At 40.4% G+C, this 18,257-nt stretch overlaps 1 protein-coding gene across 1 annotated transcript in view; it reads right to left on the reverse strand.

The window, feature by feature from the left end:
• Positions 1 to 18,257, reverse strand: part of gatad2b (GATA zinc finger domain containing 2B) — a 76,261-nt gene that overhangs the window by 16,184 nt on the left and 41,820 nt on the right. Inside the window, exons 2-4 of the mRNA XM_040121486.1 lie at positions 7,253 to 7,633; positions 2,404 to 2,533; positions 1,848 to 1,979 (exon numbers count right to left, since the gene is read on the reverse strand). Coding sequence (XP_039977420.1) covers positions 1,848 to 1,979; positions 2,404 to 2,533; positions 7,253 to 7,632 — 642 coding nt within the window. The 5' untranslated portion in view covers position 7,633. The remainder of the gene's footprint in view (positions 1 to 1,847; positions 1,980 to 2,403; positions 2,534 to 7,252; positions 7,634 to 18,257) is intronic.

The following is an 18,257-nucleotide window of genomic DNA, read 5'->3' on the forward strand; positions in this document are numbered from 1 at the left end:
AAGCTGGTCATCCACACAGTAAATATCTTAGTGGTCGCATTAGACCACACCAGCTTTCTATAAACTTCATCTAAATAGATGAATTACCAAATATGCACAGAAAGCATTCAAATCAGTCCAGCTGAGGCAGAAATGTTTTTTGTGCCTTAAGACATACAGTAACTCCTAGGGCACAAAACATGCAAAGGCTTTTAAAGAACCTTGAACTCACTATAGATGAGGGATAATCTGAAATTAGTTTTGCAGTTTTTGATAACATAACTTCCCCTAAATTACAGTGTAAATTTCCCCAACTGGACCTACATTTTGATGAAGGCTGCAGGATTTACAGCCAGTGTCCAATTTCCAATTTTGATCGAATTAATGTTCAACAATTGCTCCTAAGCCACATTTCTGAGAATTGTACTCATCTGTGAGCATACCTTGCTTGGCACCAGACCAGACTAATGGACAAAAATTCATACATGGTAGTTCATGGCAAGTTGCTGACTCTTAAGGCCTGATCGCCTAATGATACTAACTTCTAACACTAGCTAAATCATGACGCTTTTAAAAGGGATTTTTATATTTTAGTGAGATACATTGAAACCAACTAATGTTTAGAGGGTAAAAAAAAAAAACATCCAGAGATCTAAAAAAAAAAAAAAATTGGGGTATGCTTTTGGAGAATGTTGTCTTTATTGTGCAGTAAGTGAGATTTGTTGTCTAGAGGCTGTAACATAGACACTGGATGGTCATAAGCCTGGAGATATTGATGATTTCCAGTAGTGGAGCAGTACTCAGATCTTTTACTTCATTAAAAGTAGTAATACCACAATGTAGTAAAGTGTAGTGTAATACTCTTAAAAGTAAAAGTCCTGCATTAAAAATTTTAGAAGTAAAGTAAAAGTACACAAGTATTAGCACCAACACATACTGAAAGTATCAAAAGTAAAAGTAGTCATCACGAAGAATGGACAATTCCAGATTAATATACAGTTTATGATTGGATTACAATTGTTGATGCATCAATAATTATTACTATTGTTGCAGCTGGTAAATGTTGGATGCAATTTTAACTCGTTTATATTAGAGCTTGATGGAGAAATCAGCGGACCGCACTGTACTGACAGATAAATATATCAGCTAATCTCAGCTGAGTGTTCAGTAAGAGTAAATGTCAGTACACAAACACCAAACTAGGATTGAGTTTATTTAGAAATTAATTTTATTAATTTAAATTTAGAGCATGGACAAGCTGATTTTTACACTCTAAACTGTCCTGTCGACAATGCATCCAAGTCACAATTCTTCAAAAAAAAAAAAAAAAAAAAAAAATCTCAGAAATCCATATCAAGATTGTTTGTGTTAAAAAAAATACTACTATAGGCTTATGTATCCTTATCAGATTTTAAAAAAAAATTTCTCTATCAGTATCAGCCTCAAAAATCCAAAATCAGTTGGGATATACTTGATATACTTCTAGGTAGCTTAATTTATAATAACACATTAGCATTTTTTTGCTCTTTTTTTTTTTTAATAATCTGAATCAAAGTAACCAGTAATCGCAGCTGTGAGATGAATTTGGTACAGTAAAAGTTGAAAATTTCCCTCTGAAATGTAGTACTAGTAAAAAGTATGAAGTTGTAGAAAATAGAAAAATGCAAGTCAAGTTAAATAACTTCAAAACTGTACTGATGATACTAAAGTAAATGTACTTAATTACATTCCAAAGTATTCCACAAGCAGGCAGAGACAGGCAGAGGTAAAGCAGGTACTTACCTGCTTTGTCCAGCAGTGTAATGAGTGGTGCTGGTTGTGGATCTGTACTGGTGAATATAAGTGAGGTAATAGGCATTAGCACTGACCTTCTGCACCACATTCTCCTTCTGCATCTGACTCTGTCTGAGCTTCTTAAGCAGCACCAGGCGAGCCTCTTCCAGACGCAACTCCTCTCTCAGAGCTTTGATCATCTGCTGCCTCTCCTCCCCCGTTTTCCCCTGGAGAAAAAAAAAAAAAAAAAAAAAAAAAAAAAAAAACCACACGCACACACACATTTTACTTATATTGTGGGGACCCGTCATCGACATAATGCATTCCCAAGCCCCTTAACCTAACCTTAACTATCATAACCAAATGCCTAACCTAACCCTAAAACCAAGTCTTATCTGTCAAACAGCTATTTAAACTTGTGGGGTCTAGCATTTGGCTCCCCACAAAGCCATTGGACCCCACAAGTATAGTGGGCTCCTGGTTTTCAGACCCCAGGAATATGTGTATAAAAAAAAAAAAAAAAAAAAAAGAAAACGTGATGTAGCACAGCACTATGTAGGGGAACCCTATAGTACATGCTCTATGGCTTCACTATCATACTAATGCATTCATTATGTTGATGACTGCAGTGAGTACTGTTGATGGTTTTACCTTGAAAATATCCAGGTTGGCCTGGTGTAAGCGCTCCTCAGGGCGAGGTGTTGTTCTGGGACTGGAGGCCTCATTGTCTGACAGGATAATGACGTCTGGAGACGGAGTTCGTCTGTCATGCTCCGAATCACTACATGGGAAAACAAAATAAACATGGTGCCAACTTTTTAACATCTGAAACATGTTCATCATCAAAATGCCAGTTTCTCAAAAAGCTGATATGGACGTGAAGCTATAAGGCTGACTGGAAAGTTATTCAGATGTATGCTCAGTTTAGGGCTTAAAATATTTGTACGCTACTTCCTCCCAGAGTTTGGATTTATAAAAACAAACTTAACAGGAGAAAGTTGAACCTGCAAGGATACCCTGAGACAGGTGTAAAGAGAAAACTGGAACGCTAAAGTAAAGTAGTGTAGTGAAGCCAGATTTCATTATGACCAGAGGCATTATGAGAGAGGAGACAAACCACTTATAGCATTTTCGATAGAAAAGTCCATAAAGCCAAAGATGGTTGTTGTATGCCATGTCCCACCCCTTCCCCCCAAAAGCCAATTGTCTGTCTTTATAAGCGCCTAACGGGAAAATATCAAGCCAATTGTGTTGTAGCACTGACGTATGCAAAACCTTGCAGATGCGTAGTAGAAATTTAACTTGTGGGGAAAAAAGCATTTTAAACCTTATTTTGTGGCAAAGTCACCAACTTTTTAAGCTGCTTTCATCAGATTTGAATGGCGATTCTATAAATGCAGTTTATATGTCCTGGTGAACATTGAAAGTAAAGTTATGGCTCTCCACTCATTCAATTAAACACGGGCCTTGTTAGCCCGAAATAGCTCCCTAGCCAAGATGGCTGCCGAGAGACAAGACTTACCTATAAGGACTTTGATACACATTCAGGCCACTTATGTGTTTGTGCTTTTAGTAAGCCTTAATTATTCCATGAGCACCTCTCATTTACAACTGTATTAGGGTTCTAACTCTGAAGGAGTAGGTAAGATCTTATTTACTACATGGAGACTTTGCTGAATCTAAATTTCTTTCAGCATACGTTGTGATGATGAAACAAGTGTTTGATTAATTTTTTTTAAAGGAGTGAGATCAAACGAGCTGATGTGACTTTGCTCGGCTTTTTAAAGCTTGAAACCTGCACGTTGCTGCTCATGGCTTTAATTTTGGGCGATTGAGCTGATTCCTTCTGTTGATTGCAAAAATGTTAAAACCCGAAAGTTGCTGCTTGTAACTACATTTTAATGTAACTCTTTGTTTTGTTTGTAACCCCCACTGCTTAACATGGATCAGGAGTACGACAAAGAAGAAACAACTGGAGTTTCTGAATTTGATTTGTGATAAAAACAGAAATGATCTCAATAGAGTAGGGAGTATAACATGACTGCGTAGTTGTACAGATGATTAAATTTTTAGAAATGAACATAATACTGAAGTTATCATGTAAGCTGTTGTAGTAGGTTACAGGTAATTTTTAATCCCTCCTGTGCGCATTCTACCTGGCTTTTAATAGCGACCAGCCTGTATTTGTTCATGCTGGCCATGCCCCCGACCATTATTTGAATACCTGCTTTAATAGGAGAATTTATGGTAGTTTCAGTTAAGCGCTGCAACAAACAGCTCAGAGTGAAGTCTCCACAGGCTTTGGACAGTTTTGCATCTTCTTTCGGCCTTAATAAGACTGAATGGGGCTGTTTTTAGGTCTCTCCACACATTTTCTGTCATGTGTCTTTTACTCAGATGTGCCTTGTTTAACCTCTTTACCATAGAGCCTGACTGACTGCTAAAATTTTTGTCCTTCCTGCTGGTTCTTCCATCTCTGGCTCTGTTATAGTGATCACTAGGTTCTTGGTCACCTCCCTGACCAAGGTCCCTCTTGCAAGATTAAACTTAGGAGCTGGAGGGACGTCCAGCTCTAGGACGGTGGTTCCAGTCTTCTTCCATTTCATAATGATGAAGCCCATTGTGCTCTTAGGAACACTCAAAGTTTACACATGGTTTTATACCCTCACCCAGATCTAGGCTTCTGCACAGTTTGACTGAAGGTCTACAGAGAGTTGGTTTGCTCTGGCTTGGTTTTTGGTGTCACAAAAACTGTGAATCGTGTGACCTTATATACATACATGTGCCTTTAAATCATGTCCAATCTCTTTAACTTGCCACAGGTGAACTAAAGTTGAAGAGACTTCTCAAAGATAAAAGCTAACAGCTCAACATGAAATGCCAAACCAAAGGCTCTGAATACTTATACTTATAGATTTTTGTTTTTCATATTTTTTAGGAACTTTATTATAGTCTTAATTAAAATCGATAAAGTGTGTAAAAGTAAATCCTTTCTGAAGCCACTGTATATAACAAGTATATAATACTTTCAGAGTGGAATGAAATAATATGAACAACCTTAATATTAAGGAGTTAAACCTTTCTGCCTGTTACTTGAAATTTCGTTTGTTTTTTGTTTGTTTGTTTGTTTGTTCCTTTGTGTTCATTTATAAAAACTAATTTTACACTGTCTTTAATTTATCATTAATTACACTCACAGGTTTCATTAAAAAAACAAAAAAAAACAAAACATTTTTGTGCAGAGACTCAACCCATTGAGTTTTTTGATAATTATGAGACACAATATGAAATCCTCTCTGCTGCTTCATGCCCAGCCCCACAACACAACTCAGAGTTATCCACAGAATATAGATTTAAGATCTGGTTTTGAAAGTTACAGTAATGAGGGACAAAGTGAGGGATGAATCATTTATTTTGATTTCAAAGAGTGTATTCATCAAACCACAAAGTTCTGATTTTGATTATGGCCTATGGTCACACCAGGTTATGAGAACTGAAAGGTTTAGCCTGCAGTCTTCACTGGCTGAAAAGAACTGTCACTAACAAATGTAATGTTTTGTGGCTAATTATGATCTGAACTGTCCAAACTACAGAATGAAACTCTGGGCTGTTGTCAGGTTAACAAACTCTCTACATTGTCTGTGCCTGTACTATTTACCGAGCAAAAGATGGGTTTTCAAGAAAGAAGAACCACTCTGTAACATTATGATATACAAAAGAACAGCAAGTGGGATGTGTGGATTTGCTGAGCAAAAAGACCAACAGAGTGGTGAGTCAATCTTTCGGTTTAAATGTTGAAGTATAAGTTTTTGCTATCACTACATAGCCAACTTTAGCATCAACAGCTGTATACTCGCCAGCCTAAAAGACACGTTGCAAGTTCAGCATCAAACTTCATTCCTTTACTCACCAAAGGGTGTCTCCAGCGGTGGAAAGCAACTCCAATGTAAACTCTTGTTTTGTCTCTATTTCTATCACTTCTTCTATGCTACTGAAGTTAGCATGCTAACCAGCTAGCCCTGTCTCATAATACCACTTTGCGATAGAGAGTCTCTGTAGCGTCAAGTTTGCCCTTAGTCCGACATGAGAAGACGAAGAAGCAGCTCTGCTCAGAGGGCGTATTCTAGCCTCTTGTCTTGTAAATGGAATGGCTGAAGCGCTTGGTAAGTAAACAGCTGTTAATGCTAACGTTGGCTATGTAGCAATAGCAAATAATCACATATGCAGTAGCACCTTTAACAATGTCACTCACTGCATCACATAATCTTCAGACAGATAGTGAGGAGCTGGATTGGTAGTTATCATAGCTGACCAACAGCTGGAGGAACAGTGAACATGATTCAGGGCTTCGCAGTAACTCATTCTGTCTGTGAAGGTCATGTTACCTCGAACAGCTACAAACTGTAATGTTAACTTTACTTCTATGGCTGTCTGGTTAAAAAGTGAAAGATTCTTTTAATTTAGAAACAAGATAGATTGATGCAGATTGATGCATTAAAAGTGTTCCAAAGTAAAATACATCCTAACATACTGGTGAATACCCACAGGAGGAAACAGTAAACCACTGCAAACTGGACACTGGGTTATAACCCACCGACCTATCTGTGTATTAGTCTGTTTGGTTACTTTGTAGGAGCATGGTGTTTTTTGGAAGGGATGTAATCAAGATACACATGGTGAATGTGGGTGTGCATAATGGCAGCACTTTTCAAACTGGAGGATGCAGAATATCTGTCCTGAGCAGGGTACAAAAATACCAAGCAGACAGGTGTAGTAAATTTCAAGGTCAGCAAACTGTCTGGATGCTGCTTTATTGGTTGGAGCACAGCCGAAAAATAGAGCCCAGTGTGTTGCATGTCACCATATAGCAGTAGTGGCCAATGACGGGCCCCTGAGAACAGCAGCATGCATGTTTTCATTCTGACCAAAGGCTTCACCCTTTGGTTAGTACTCCTTCAGGTAGAGGGCAACTCTGTGAATCAGATTCTCAGGTGATCAACAGGCCTCTTTCCACACAACAAATGGTGACATGTGACAGTAAGAACGGGTGGAAATAATAAAAGTAACGATGGGTGAATTAAGTGTCAAGGGTCCTGGTATTGTTCCCGTTGGCTCACTGTCACACTGTCGTGGTTTAGTGGGACACTTCATCTTTCAGAAGTATTATTACCTCCTCACAGTGGTATCTTACAAAATTTTGGTCAAAGAAAGACTTTCTAAAGATACAAAACTGTACATTTTGTTATCTGATAACACAAATTACCTTTGATAACAAGCTTTCACAAGGTTAACATGTCCCAAAGATGATTTCTTAACCCTCATTAACTCCCATCCCTGATTTAATCCCTGGATTACCAGCAGAAATCTTATTTCTTCTCTGAAACAGTAGTTTTTTTTTTATTCCCTTGTTGGCCTTATATCAGGCCGAGAGCCCAAACACCTTCAATTCCCCAATCCCCCATCCACTGTAGTTCTTAATATATAAATACTTAATTCTCACCATCTTCTCCCAGCGCTCATATCCACTGGCTCATCCAGGATGTTCTCCTTCCCATTCTTACTGGGTCCAACATGGCCACTGTGACCTCCCAGCCTCAGACTCCCATTCAGCTTCTCCTCATAAGCAGCACCCATTAGGCTCTGGTGGTGGAGGGAGCTGGCTCCGGCTCCCTTGCTGTCTCCTAGGGGCCCAGCGACCTCCAAGGCTGCTAGATCAGCTAGGTCCTTGCGTTTGAGTAGTGCCAGCATCTTGAGGCGCTCCATGGCCTCGTGGCCCTCCATTTTGAGGCGCTTGGCCAGCGCCTCCTCTCGCTCGCCGGGTGATTCCAGGCCTCGCTTCAGCAGGTTGAGCCTCAGCGCCTCCTCAGACATCCTCTCCATCCTGGAGGACAAGACACAAGGGTTAGCAGATGCACATCAAACATCAACCATCAGGATCTCCAACGCCCAGCTGGATTTAGATCAAACACTTAACTACACTTAGTAGTTAGTCCATGGGATACCTCTTCACAACTGCTTGTTGAGTGGTCAAACGGTTTCATAAACTCCATACCCCCACACCTTTTCAAACTGACAATTTGAGATCACACCAAGCTCTCTCTTTGATTCACAACTATTTCTGTCACTTTTCACATGAACAATAGAGTGAAACACTATGAAGAGAGTAGATGATGAAAATGTGCTCCGTTATCACTATATTTTAACGTCTTACAGATCACGTCTTCCCCCTCTATGACTGCCAGCTTTTCACACCACCTTCCACTGAGAACAACTATAAACACTTGATTTCAGACGTGGTCGGTCAACACATCGTACTAACCTCTCCTGCTCTATTACAACCTGGCCATCATTATTACTTCAAGCTGCAGTAAGTAGTGTATTTCTAACATGTTCTAGTTGAAATCTGCTCCAAAACATATATTGATGTGGAGAGGTGCTGTCAGAGACTGCTGTGACCCAGACTCACTGAACAGCCTGGCAGCAATGCAGAGATGTTCCCTTCGAAAGCTTTTGAGCTCACCATTCTAACCAATCAGAGAAGGCCAAAGTCATGGGTGGGAGCTCACAGCTGTTGATCAAAGTGAACATGCTTCTGGTCTACTACATCTTTGGCACTGAGGCTTCAGACTACTATTAGCTGCTGGAAGACGTTGCTATGGCTGATTCACAGGCTAGCAAGTTCCTGTTTCCTGCATTAGCTGAGAGAGCGAACACAACAGGGATGTTGGTGGAGAACTGGGCGAAGTGTAACAGAGCAGGGAGCGGGAGGGGTGGGAGGAGTGGTTTGCTTTCCAGTCTCATGATAGCACTAGCTTGATTTCCAGAAGCTGCATATTGTTGCAAGTTTTAGAAAAAAGTTATTATTATTATCAGAAGCGTAACGAGTGGAAACTTTATGAAAAAAAGGCCCAGAAAATTAAACCTAAAAGCAGGATTATAGTTCAAACAGACGTGGATAGCGATGTGCGGGCAGGTCTGTTTATTCTACTTAAAGTGTCTGTATCAGTGGAAGTATTCACACAGGTTTGTTTGGTCTGCACGGTCAAACTATACCTTTTAAGCTACACACAGAAGTTCCGCATGGACCCTTGCAAACTTGTGCAGATGATAAAATTTATAACAGTAGCATCAGTTTACTTGGATTGGAAAAAACACAAATCGACTTCCACCCACTCAATGCATCAGTCTGAAGTGCTGACTCTAAGTGGACTCTCAGTACCCTACTTTGGGTACAGCCCTGAGGTCGTGCTAGATTGTCAGGGGATAACCTGAATCCGGGACTCATTCTCTAAGGACCATGAAATCCATTCTTCTTTAAATGTCCTGCTAGATGGACATGGTGAGACAGACCGAGCAACACTGTGCAACGAAGCAGAACATGGAGTGCTCCATATCCAAAACCACCTGAGTCAAATTAAGGTTTTTAACTAATCAACATAGCCCCAATGACCTGATAACCGGTGCTGTGACACACTAGAATGCAACAGGGATAAAGACATAAGCAGACAATATGAGCAGCTGCTGGTAAGCTCATTCAAATGGAAGTGGGTTAAATACAGCTAAGAATAGCCTGTATCTTTTTACTTGATGGGGACAAATAAATTTGAGAAATGTTTGATGTCTTCGTGTGTGTGTGTGTGCTTGTTACCATGTGATTCATACCAGCAAGGAAGGCTTTTGTAAGGAATACAACAAGCTAAGTCTTAGGAGCACATTAGCTTAGTCATGTGACCAGCTCCAGCATGGGGACTCACAGAGCAGTGAACCAATCAAGATGCTGCACCAGAGCAGAAGCTGGACAAGGAAATGACAAAGTACAAACACTGTAACCAATACGCATTTGCAGTATAAATGAAAATCTTGGCATCAAAATTAAGAATAACACAAAGTCCAACACAAAACAGGTGCTTCATTAGGTCTACGGACACCTGCCGTGGTGTCCAGGTGTTTCTCTTATTTTGTCTACCCAATGAAGGTAGGCTAAATAAGAGAAACACCTCTCTGTATATTGCAATACAGCTAAAAAGCACCACACACTGCTGCCTCCAAAATGATACTTATAGTTGTCTCAACAACTCCCTAAAACGAATTTAATAGTGTTGTATTGGACTGGATATTTTTTAGCTAGGTGTACCTAATAAACTGCCAACTGAGTTTATATTTGCGATTATCAGTTGTATGCGTAGGCTGCAAAGTGCCTGACTGGAATTTAGTGGTTGCTTTCGGTGCAGTTTCTCACCTAGGAAAAATACCAATGCATGCTAGCAAAAAGAGGTTCTTTAATTTAATACTTTTATCATATATCATTATCATCACCATATAACTTTTTTACCCCTCCCCTTCCCCCTTTTAAAAATGTAACGAAGTAAGAGTACATTTTACAGAGTACGAGTTACTTTGTACTTTTAACGGAGTACATTTCTACGCAAGTAGTTTTACTTCTATTTTCTTTTAAGTAACAGTAGTGAGTGGCCATTCATGTGTTCCAGTAAGTTTATTGTCACATTTCCGGTTGCCAGCATTTCTGTTACTGGATTCTGTAATTGCATTTTTTGCTGCTCAATCTCAACCCAGCTAATTTTGCCATTTTCCTCATTTCAGCTGCTAATTACCTACTGCACATTTAAACTTACACTAGTCCAACAAATGACACTATGAAGAAAATGAATCTAGCATTTCTGAGACACTGACTATTGTTATCTAAATATCGGACATGAGACGTATGTATAGGCAGTAATTCTAACAATGCTAGTCATGACTGTTACATATTACACTGTTAGCCCAGAACTTGTTTCTACTTTAACAGTTTAAGTAAATATTACTTAGAAATACTGAGTGTGATTGCATTACGTACTAATCTTGGTATACTGTGCTAATATAAAGGAACCATTGTTTTCACTTGGATCTTTCAGTTGAACAGACTTAAATACATAAATTTTTAGCCTAGACCACACCCCCTCATTAGCAATGCAGCACTTTGCCAGCTTCTGATTGGCTGATTAGCTCAACTTGTCTGGGGAAGAGCAATGTTTGTTTAATGACAAAGAAAACAACCCCCTTGTTCTCTTAACTGTTTTCCATGTTATCAGTCTGTAGCTCACCAAGGGCGCCTTCTCAGCAGTGGATCAGTTGTATGGACTAACCGGGTTATCTGCACTCAAAAGCGCTGCCATTTTCTCTGTTTGACATTTTTTCACTGTCACTGGATAAATATGGACCAATCTGACTGCTGACTACGATGAAGTTAAGCAGGCCAAGTCATTTTCTCCCTTTATGTTTTTTCATATTGTTTTAATATTAGGGTTTTTAGTTAAGTTCAAGCTTACGGATTGATTCTGATTGATGGATGATTGTAGATTTAAGATTAAGTTTGAATTTTAATGTGACTAAATGGCATTCCATAATTAATAAACATATTTAAGTAACAGAATTAAAACGAGATACTGTCAACCAAAGATAAAACTGTTTTTTGGATGGAAATGGCACACTGAATCTTTTGGATGATTATGTCAAAGCCAATTTGTGTTTTATTGCTGCTTTTTAACACAATTTTAATAAATGTATTGCACTGTGCATCATGTTTATTAGTTAGTTAACAAATTTCGGGTTTTCTCAGCTTAATTATTTGGCTTTAAATGAATGTTAAAGAACACTAAATGAAACTGGAAAATCTAGTCTAGTCATTGTAACTTGAAATGCTGAACAGTTGGGCAAAAAGTGTATTGAACTTAAATTGTTCCTTCCAATCTATTAACATTCCAGTCACTTTCACTCAAACACATTAGTTTCTCCATTATTGATTGATTGATTGATTGAGTCTCTCTGTCCCTGTTGCTGAGAACCACCCCCATAGCATGATGCTGCCACCACCATGCTTCACTGTAGGGATGGTATTAGCCAGGTGATAAGCTGTACCTTTTGTTCACTAAACATAGTGTTCGGAGTTCTGTCCAAAGGGTTCAGTTTTTGTCTCATCAGATCAGAATATTTTTTCCTCATGCTCTGAGTCCCTCAAACGCTGTTTGGCAAACTCAAACTCCATTTACTATAATAGCTGCTAGTTGGATTGAACACTACTCATTGACTAGAGCAGCAAAGAGGGCTGGGCAGAACTCACCACTGGATCAGTGGTGAGTTCTGTCACCTCACGGAGATCAAACTTCGAATCAGAGAAGAGTGCTACAAGGCAATTTTCACATCAGAGCCATGGTGATGCTGTGGCAGCCAGCACTACTCTTTGCCAGACACATTTCAAGACAAACCGTTTATAAAACTAGTAGTAGTAGTAGTAGTAGTAATTTTCCTGTGTACAGACTGGTAGCGCTCACATCCATTATCAAGTGCTTTGAAAGGCTGGCTTCAAAGCACAATTCTACCCACCATCCCTACCCCCCCACCCAAACAGCACCAATTCTTCTACAGAGCAAACGAATCTATGGATGATGCCATCTCCACTCCACTGACCAACCTTGAACAGTAAGGGACATATGTAAGAATCCTTTTCATTGATTACAACACATTATTAAACACCTTTGTCCCCAGGAGGATGGTCGACAAACTGCTCAAGCTGTGTGTCTCAGTCAACCTATGTGCATGTGGATTAGCGACTTTTTGACAAACCGCCCACAGACCGAGTTGGACCCCACCTTTCCCCTAGCCTGACTCTCAGCATTGGTGCTCCACGAGGCTATGGGCCAAGTCTCTTCCTCTACTGTGTCTACACTCATGACTGTGTACCTGTACACCCCACAAACACAATCATTAAATTTGCAGATGATACAACAGTGTCGGGGTGATCTAAAATGTGGATGGGACAACTGACAGGGACGAAACTGGCAAACTGGCAACTCATAAGAGACTGCAGGAGACACCGTGAGGACCTCTCTCCTCTTCACATCAATGGAGATAACATGGAAAGGGTTTCCAGTTTTAAATTTCTGGGAAACCATATAACAGAGGACCTCACATGGGCAACCAACACCACTGCACTGATGAAAAAGACAGTAGTGACTCTGCTTTCTAAGGACATTCAAGAAAACCACCCTGTCCATGAAGCTGCTTGTGCAATTCTACCACATCTCCATAGAGAGTGTTCATAGAGAATGTTAACTCTTCAGCAGCCAACAAGACAGCTCTAAAAGAGAGCCATAAACACTGCCCAGGACATAATCGGCTTCTCTGTGCCCTCAGTGGATAACATCTTAAGATCATGTTCCCTCTGAAGAGCCAGCAACATTCTGAGAGAGACAACTCTCCACTGCCACCATCTCCTAAACCTATTACCTTCTTGGAGACACCACAGGGCCATAAAAACTGGTACTTCAATACTAAAAAACAGCTTTTACCCCATAGCCATCACTGAACTGCCCCCCCGTTGTCGTACCAAATCACAGGTTTCTACTTATTTCCATACTCCAGTGCATTCAGAGTTTTCAGACCCCTTCACTTTTTTCACATGTTACAGCCTGATGCTAAAATCACTTAAACTAATTTTTTCCCTCATCAATCTAAATTCAACAGCCCACAATGACAAAGAGAAAATAGAATATTAGAATTGTTGGCAAATTTATTACAAAAATTACAGGAAAGACTTTCTGAATGCACTATACATCAAATCAGCATAATTCTTCAGGTATTGCTGTGAAGACTTTTTAAATTAATCTGTACTTGCACACATAATGCAACTTAAAAAAATAACAGTTTTGATGTTCACTGTTACGGATTAAACAACCCAAGCAGGTTTCAGGATTTTGCTAAGAAACAGATATGAATGGTTGCCCATGAGTGACATTCACTGGCATTTTTTGTGCTGTCAAAGGTCATGTCAAACCACCAACAAACACCACCAGAATCCCTCATTATCCTGTCAAGTGGCTAGAACCAGTGGTGTGAACAACTAAATCTGCAGGTCTCTCCTCCATTGTGACAGACCGTACATCATGTGCGTCATGTGCCAGACAATATGCAAATGGATGCTCTCATTGTCAGCACTGCACCACGAAATCAACGACACGGGGGGGGGGGGGGGGGTCCTGTACAGTGAGCGTCAGTGACTGTAATTCAGACAAAGATTTAATTGGCCCATTATCTCTTCATCAGCTCCCTATTAGCAGATTATTCCTGCTGGTATCGTTCTATCATTTCCCCTCATCTACTTTATCATGGTGCTCTAATCTGTTCATTCTGTCCTCCTCTAATGTCTCTGTTATCCTCCTCTCATCTACAGCAACCTCTTTAACACAGGGAGGAGTCTTAAAGATCGCACAATATGGCCCACCCCACCACTACTTCTTCTTCTCTAATTAATTTGTGATGCAGCGGCGGGGCCAAGTCATCGCCTCCATTTGCTGAGAAAAACACAAGCAGCTCCTGCAACCTCTCTGCTGAGCCTCCACCTTTAATGAGACACAGAATGCTGCTGAGAATGGCGCTGATGAGCCAATCAGGGTCGGCCTTGTGCTGAGCGTCAGTAACTGGCACCCCACACCCGCCCCCTACCCCCTCCTCCCCTCCCCGGCCACCACTGCCGCCGACTGCCTTTACATAATATAATGACTGTTTCAGTCAGCTGCTGCACAAGCCACACACTCTCTCTCTTCAACCACACCCCTCCTCCTTCTCCCATAATCCCGCCTACCACCTCCCACCCACCCCAACCCTCTAGCTTTGGGCGCTCTGCCAGGCCAATGCAATAAAGGAAGGGAAAAGAAAAAAGAGTGATGGCGAGAGAGAGGTAGAAAAGAGACGCTCCACCTAAAGACAAAATCATGCTTTTCATAAACCCAATATTAAACCAAAGTTAGACAGGTAGAGATCTTCATCAAAAATCTGATAAAAGACTCCTTCTACTGGTAACAAAGTGAGAGTACTGAAGAAGTAGCCATCTGTCATAAAACAGCATAGAGATGGTATCCAGACATCCACGTATAGCATAGCATTCCAACAGAAGGCAGGATTTTGTAACCCCCTCTCCTGCCCCAGCTGTACAGTACCACAAAGAAAACCCGCCCTACTCCTCTACCCTCCCCCAGTTCCTCAAACCCTCCATCTTTTCCTCCCCACTCTTTCACTGTAAAAATAAACACATGCTTACTTTCAGGGGCCCCTTAAATGTAGCCAGAGCTGAGGGCTTCATTTGTTCATATTACACTGGCCAATCAAGAGTGGATATGAAGTCTGTTTAGGCATCTGTGGAGGGACATGTCTGTGTCTGTGTAATAAAGGAGTGACAAAGCCAAGAGACACTGGGAGTGGAGGTATTTCTTTCTTCATCTTGTGCTATCATCGTCTTTGTGTGTAGGCTGGGTGTGTATGTGTGTCTGTACACGGCTAGAAAGGAGGCAGAGATGGCAGCTCTCTCCTGACATAATGCCAACTCTTAATTCCCTCCTCCCATCCCCCATCCCCCAACACACACGCGCGCACACACACACACACACACACACACACACACACACACACACACACACACACACACACACACACACACAATGTTCTTTATGCACAGAGCTGTCGATCAGATGGCTGCTGCTAAAATGTCCTCCTCGGAATGAAACCAGCGGCCTTCCTCAAACTCGCACTGTAAATCCACAGCAGAGAGCACCCTCCTGTCCTGGTCTATCCCGGTCTGTCCTGTGTGGCTCAATACCAGGTTATCAGTGTTTGCCAAACGGGCCCATTGCCAGCTGACTGAGTGTAATAGTAATAAGGCCATTTGCAGCTGCACTGTGGAATCTGCTGCTAATTTCACGCATGATCTGCATCATGACAATTCACTTGGCTGATGCAACTCCATTCCTCCCAGTCTGCCTTCAGTTTCTCCACCGCCTCCACCTTCTCCTCCTTTTGGACTCTGATTTTTACACACGACTGGGGAAGCGTTCTCTGTTTCACTTTTCAACTATTTGATTCATCGCTGGATGTCAGGCTTAACGCTGAGGTGCAGGAGCCAGATGTGTCAGGCTTGACGTCCCATCTCTACCCCAAGGCAAAAAAAAGGCCAAAAAAGGTGCAACTATGGATCTGGTTCTGCAAATCACCAATCACATCCATTTGTGTCATTAATCCTACTGTCAAAATGGTTGTGATGGGCGCAAAATGGTGGCATAGGCACAAAACTAGCAGGACCCTGAACCAAAATCATTATCATGTTTGGCTACACAGTGCATCTCAACCACACAAACATACTGTACTACAACTCTAACTGTGCTATAAATTAAGATGGCTATGGAACCTCAAAACTTTTTAGTACCAGCCAAATTGTGTTTGTGTCATTGAGAATTAAAAACTAAGACCAGAATTTAAGTACCGAAAGCTGGCATCAACCAGGAGAGCAGGATTTCTCGTTACATATTCTCTGAACAGACAGTTTTGGATTTAAATGATCATTTTTCCAATATTACACTGAATTTTCATTTTTCTTTTCCTTTGAAAGCCCTTCGTATCTACATTAGGAAAAGTGCTATTGTCGTGACACAGGTAGTAAAATGCTAGTAAAATGATTTTAGGTCTAGAGGATTTAATTGACGCTAAGACTTCTAACTATACCAGCTACTAAGTGGAGAGTCTGACTGAAAACAAGCCTATGTTAAAACAGCAGGACGCTGTGTTGTTTAGTGTACCAGTGAGGCAATGAAATACAATCGAGGACGTCCATTTGGAGTAACAGATTCATGCTTTTAAAGGCTCATCAGATGCCAAAACACTGTACAACAGTTATTGGCAGACAAGATTTTAAAGAAAGTTATCACTGTAGTGACTATTTTATCTTTGGTCATGACAATCACGAGGTACAGATTAGAAGTAGTCACGTTACAAAGATCATCCATCAAGAACATTCTCTTGCACATTCTTGGTTGGTCAACACAGCAGCTTGTCAGATGACACTGTGTTATAGCAAAAGTTGAGCCTGGTTCAACTTTCTTGCTAGACGCCCCTGCATTGTTTAGCCGTTTAGAGTCTCCTGTGTTGACACCACCACTGTGCCGACAGACTTGTTTCATTCAAAAAGATGAGAGGGTTGGCTTTTCCTCACAGGGCTTAAATTAATCTGAATGTGGCCTAGTAGGCCATACATATAAGATATGCCATTTGCTGCAAATCAACAAAAAAGTCTGTAGGCCTCTTCTCCAGTCAATAGCAGTGCACTGAGCTCGATGTTGGCTTTAGCTCATTTAAGTTAACAAACAGACACAAACAGAAACTAAACCAAAATAGGTCAAGGATGAGGTTTCTTGTTCACTGTCCATCAATCTTAATTAGTCATTGCATTCATCTGCAACATGCCTCCATATCTCTACTATCTCTCTCTCCTCTGCTGTCTGCCCTCAGACCAGCTCACATTACATAAGACCCGCCCTCTTGAGAATGGAAACCAATCCAAAATAAATTACAACCTGTGACTTTGATACTACACAAGTAAAGGTTATCATTATATTATTGTTATTATAAATGTTGTTCTAAGACATAATTTAAGTCTGTACTGCAGGGATTTTGTATTGCATTTTTCATTCAGTAATTAAAAATCAATGCTAAATTATACTGACTTTTAAACCTCCCTGTCGGGCAAACTCCACCTCTTACTCGTAACAGTATTTTAGTCAAAAATGGCTAAATCCAAGTTAACCCTTATGACATCATTTTTGCCAGAGACACTGAATTCATTACACAACTGCTTTCAAAGGCTGAGTTGTACTAATCATGACAAGTAAGCACATCCTCATGTGTAAGGATGTGTGTAAAATCGGTGGAGTGCCCCATAAACATGATACAAAGGATCTTCTTTGTATCTGCATTGAATCTCAGTTATCATATCAGCACTAGTCTTAGACTTGATTCATTACCAGTATTCTTATCATTATCAATAGTTTGGTCTATGAAGTATCAGCAAATAGTGAAAAATGCCCTTTACAATTCCACAGAGTACAATTTGACACATTAGTGGGACAAAGGTCTATAACCCAAAGATGTTCATATCACAGATGAATTAGTTATCAAAATTGTTGCTGATTTATTTTTTGCTGAGACACTATTAAATGAACCAAATAATCCTTTCTACTCTTATTAGTATTAGAAAATGTGAAATGATATCCAGCTCTAGTTATGAGCATGTTCAGACTAGAAAGATGACAAAAGAAAAGTAGATTTAAAATACCAACATGCTGATCAAACTAAATACCCACATCAGAGAGTGAGGTTTTGATGGGCTCTAGTGTTCCACAATTGAGCATACAACAGAAAGTAAGTGAAGTGAAAAACAGTGATGTTACAGTGCCAAAACAATCACAGACAACAACAAGAAATTTTCTGTACTATCTTTTGTGTTCTCATAAAGTCTTTCTAATTTGAAATGGCAGTGGCTAGTAAAAATGATACAGTATATTCAAATCTTGTATACTGACTGCCAAGGCTAAACGTCAGCACTTTCAGAGCACTGGATGAAATGAGTCTACTTTACTGAGTATGCAAAAACGTCAGCATTGAATTCTTGGACTGAGTGGAAACGA

Source organism: Xiphias gladius, chromosome 24 (assembly GCF_016859285.1).
Source record: "Xiphias gladius isolate SHS-SW01 ecotype Sanya breed wild chromosome 24, ASM1685928v1, whole genome shotgun sequence".
Lineage (NCBI taxonomy): Eukaryota > Metazoa > Chordata > Actinopteri > Istiophoriformes > Xiphiidae > Xiphias > Xiphias gladius.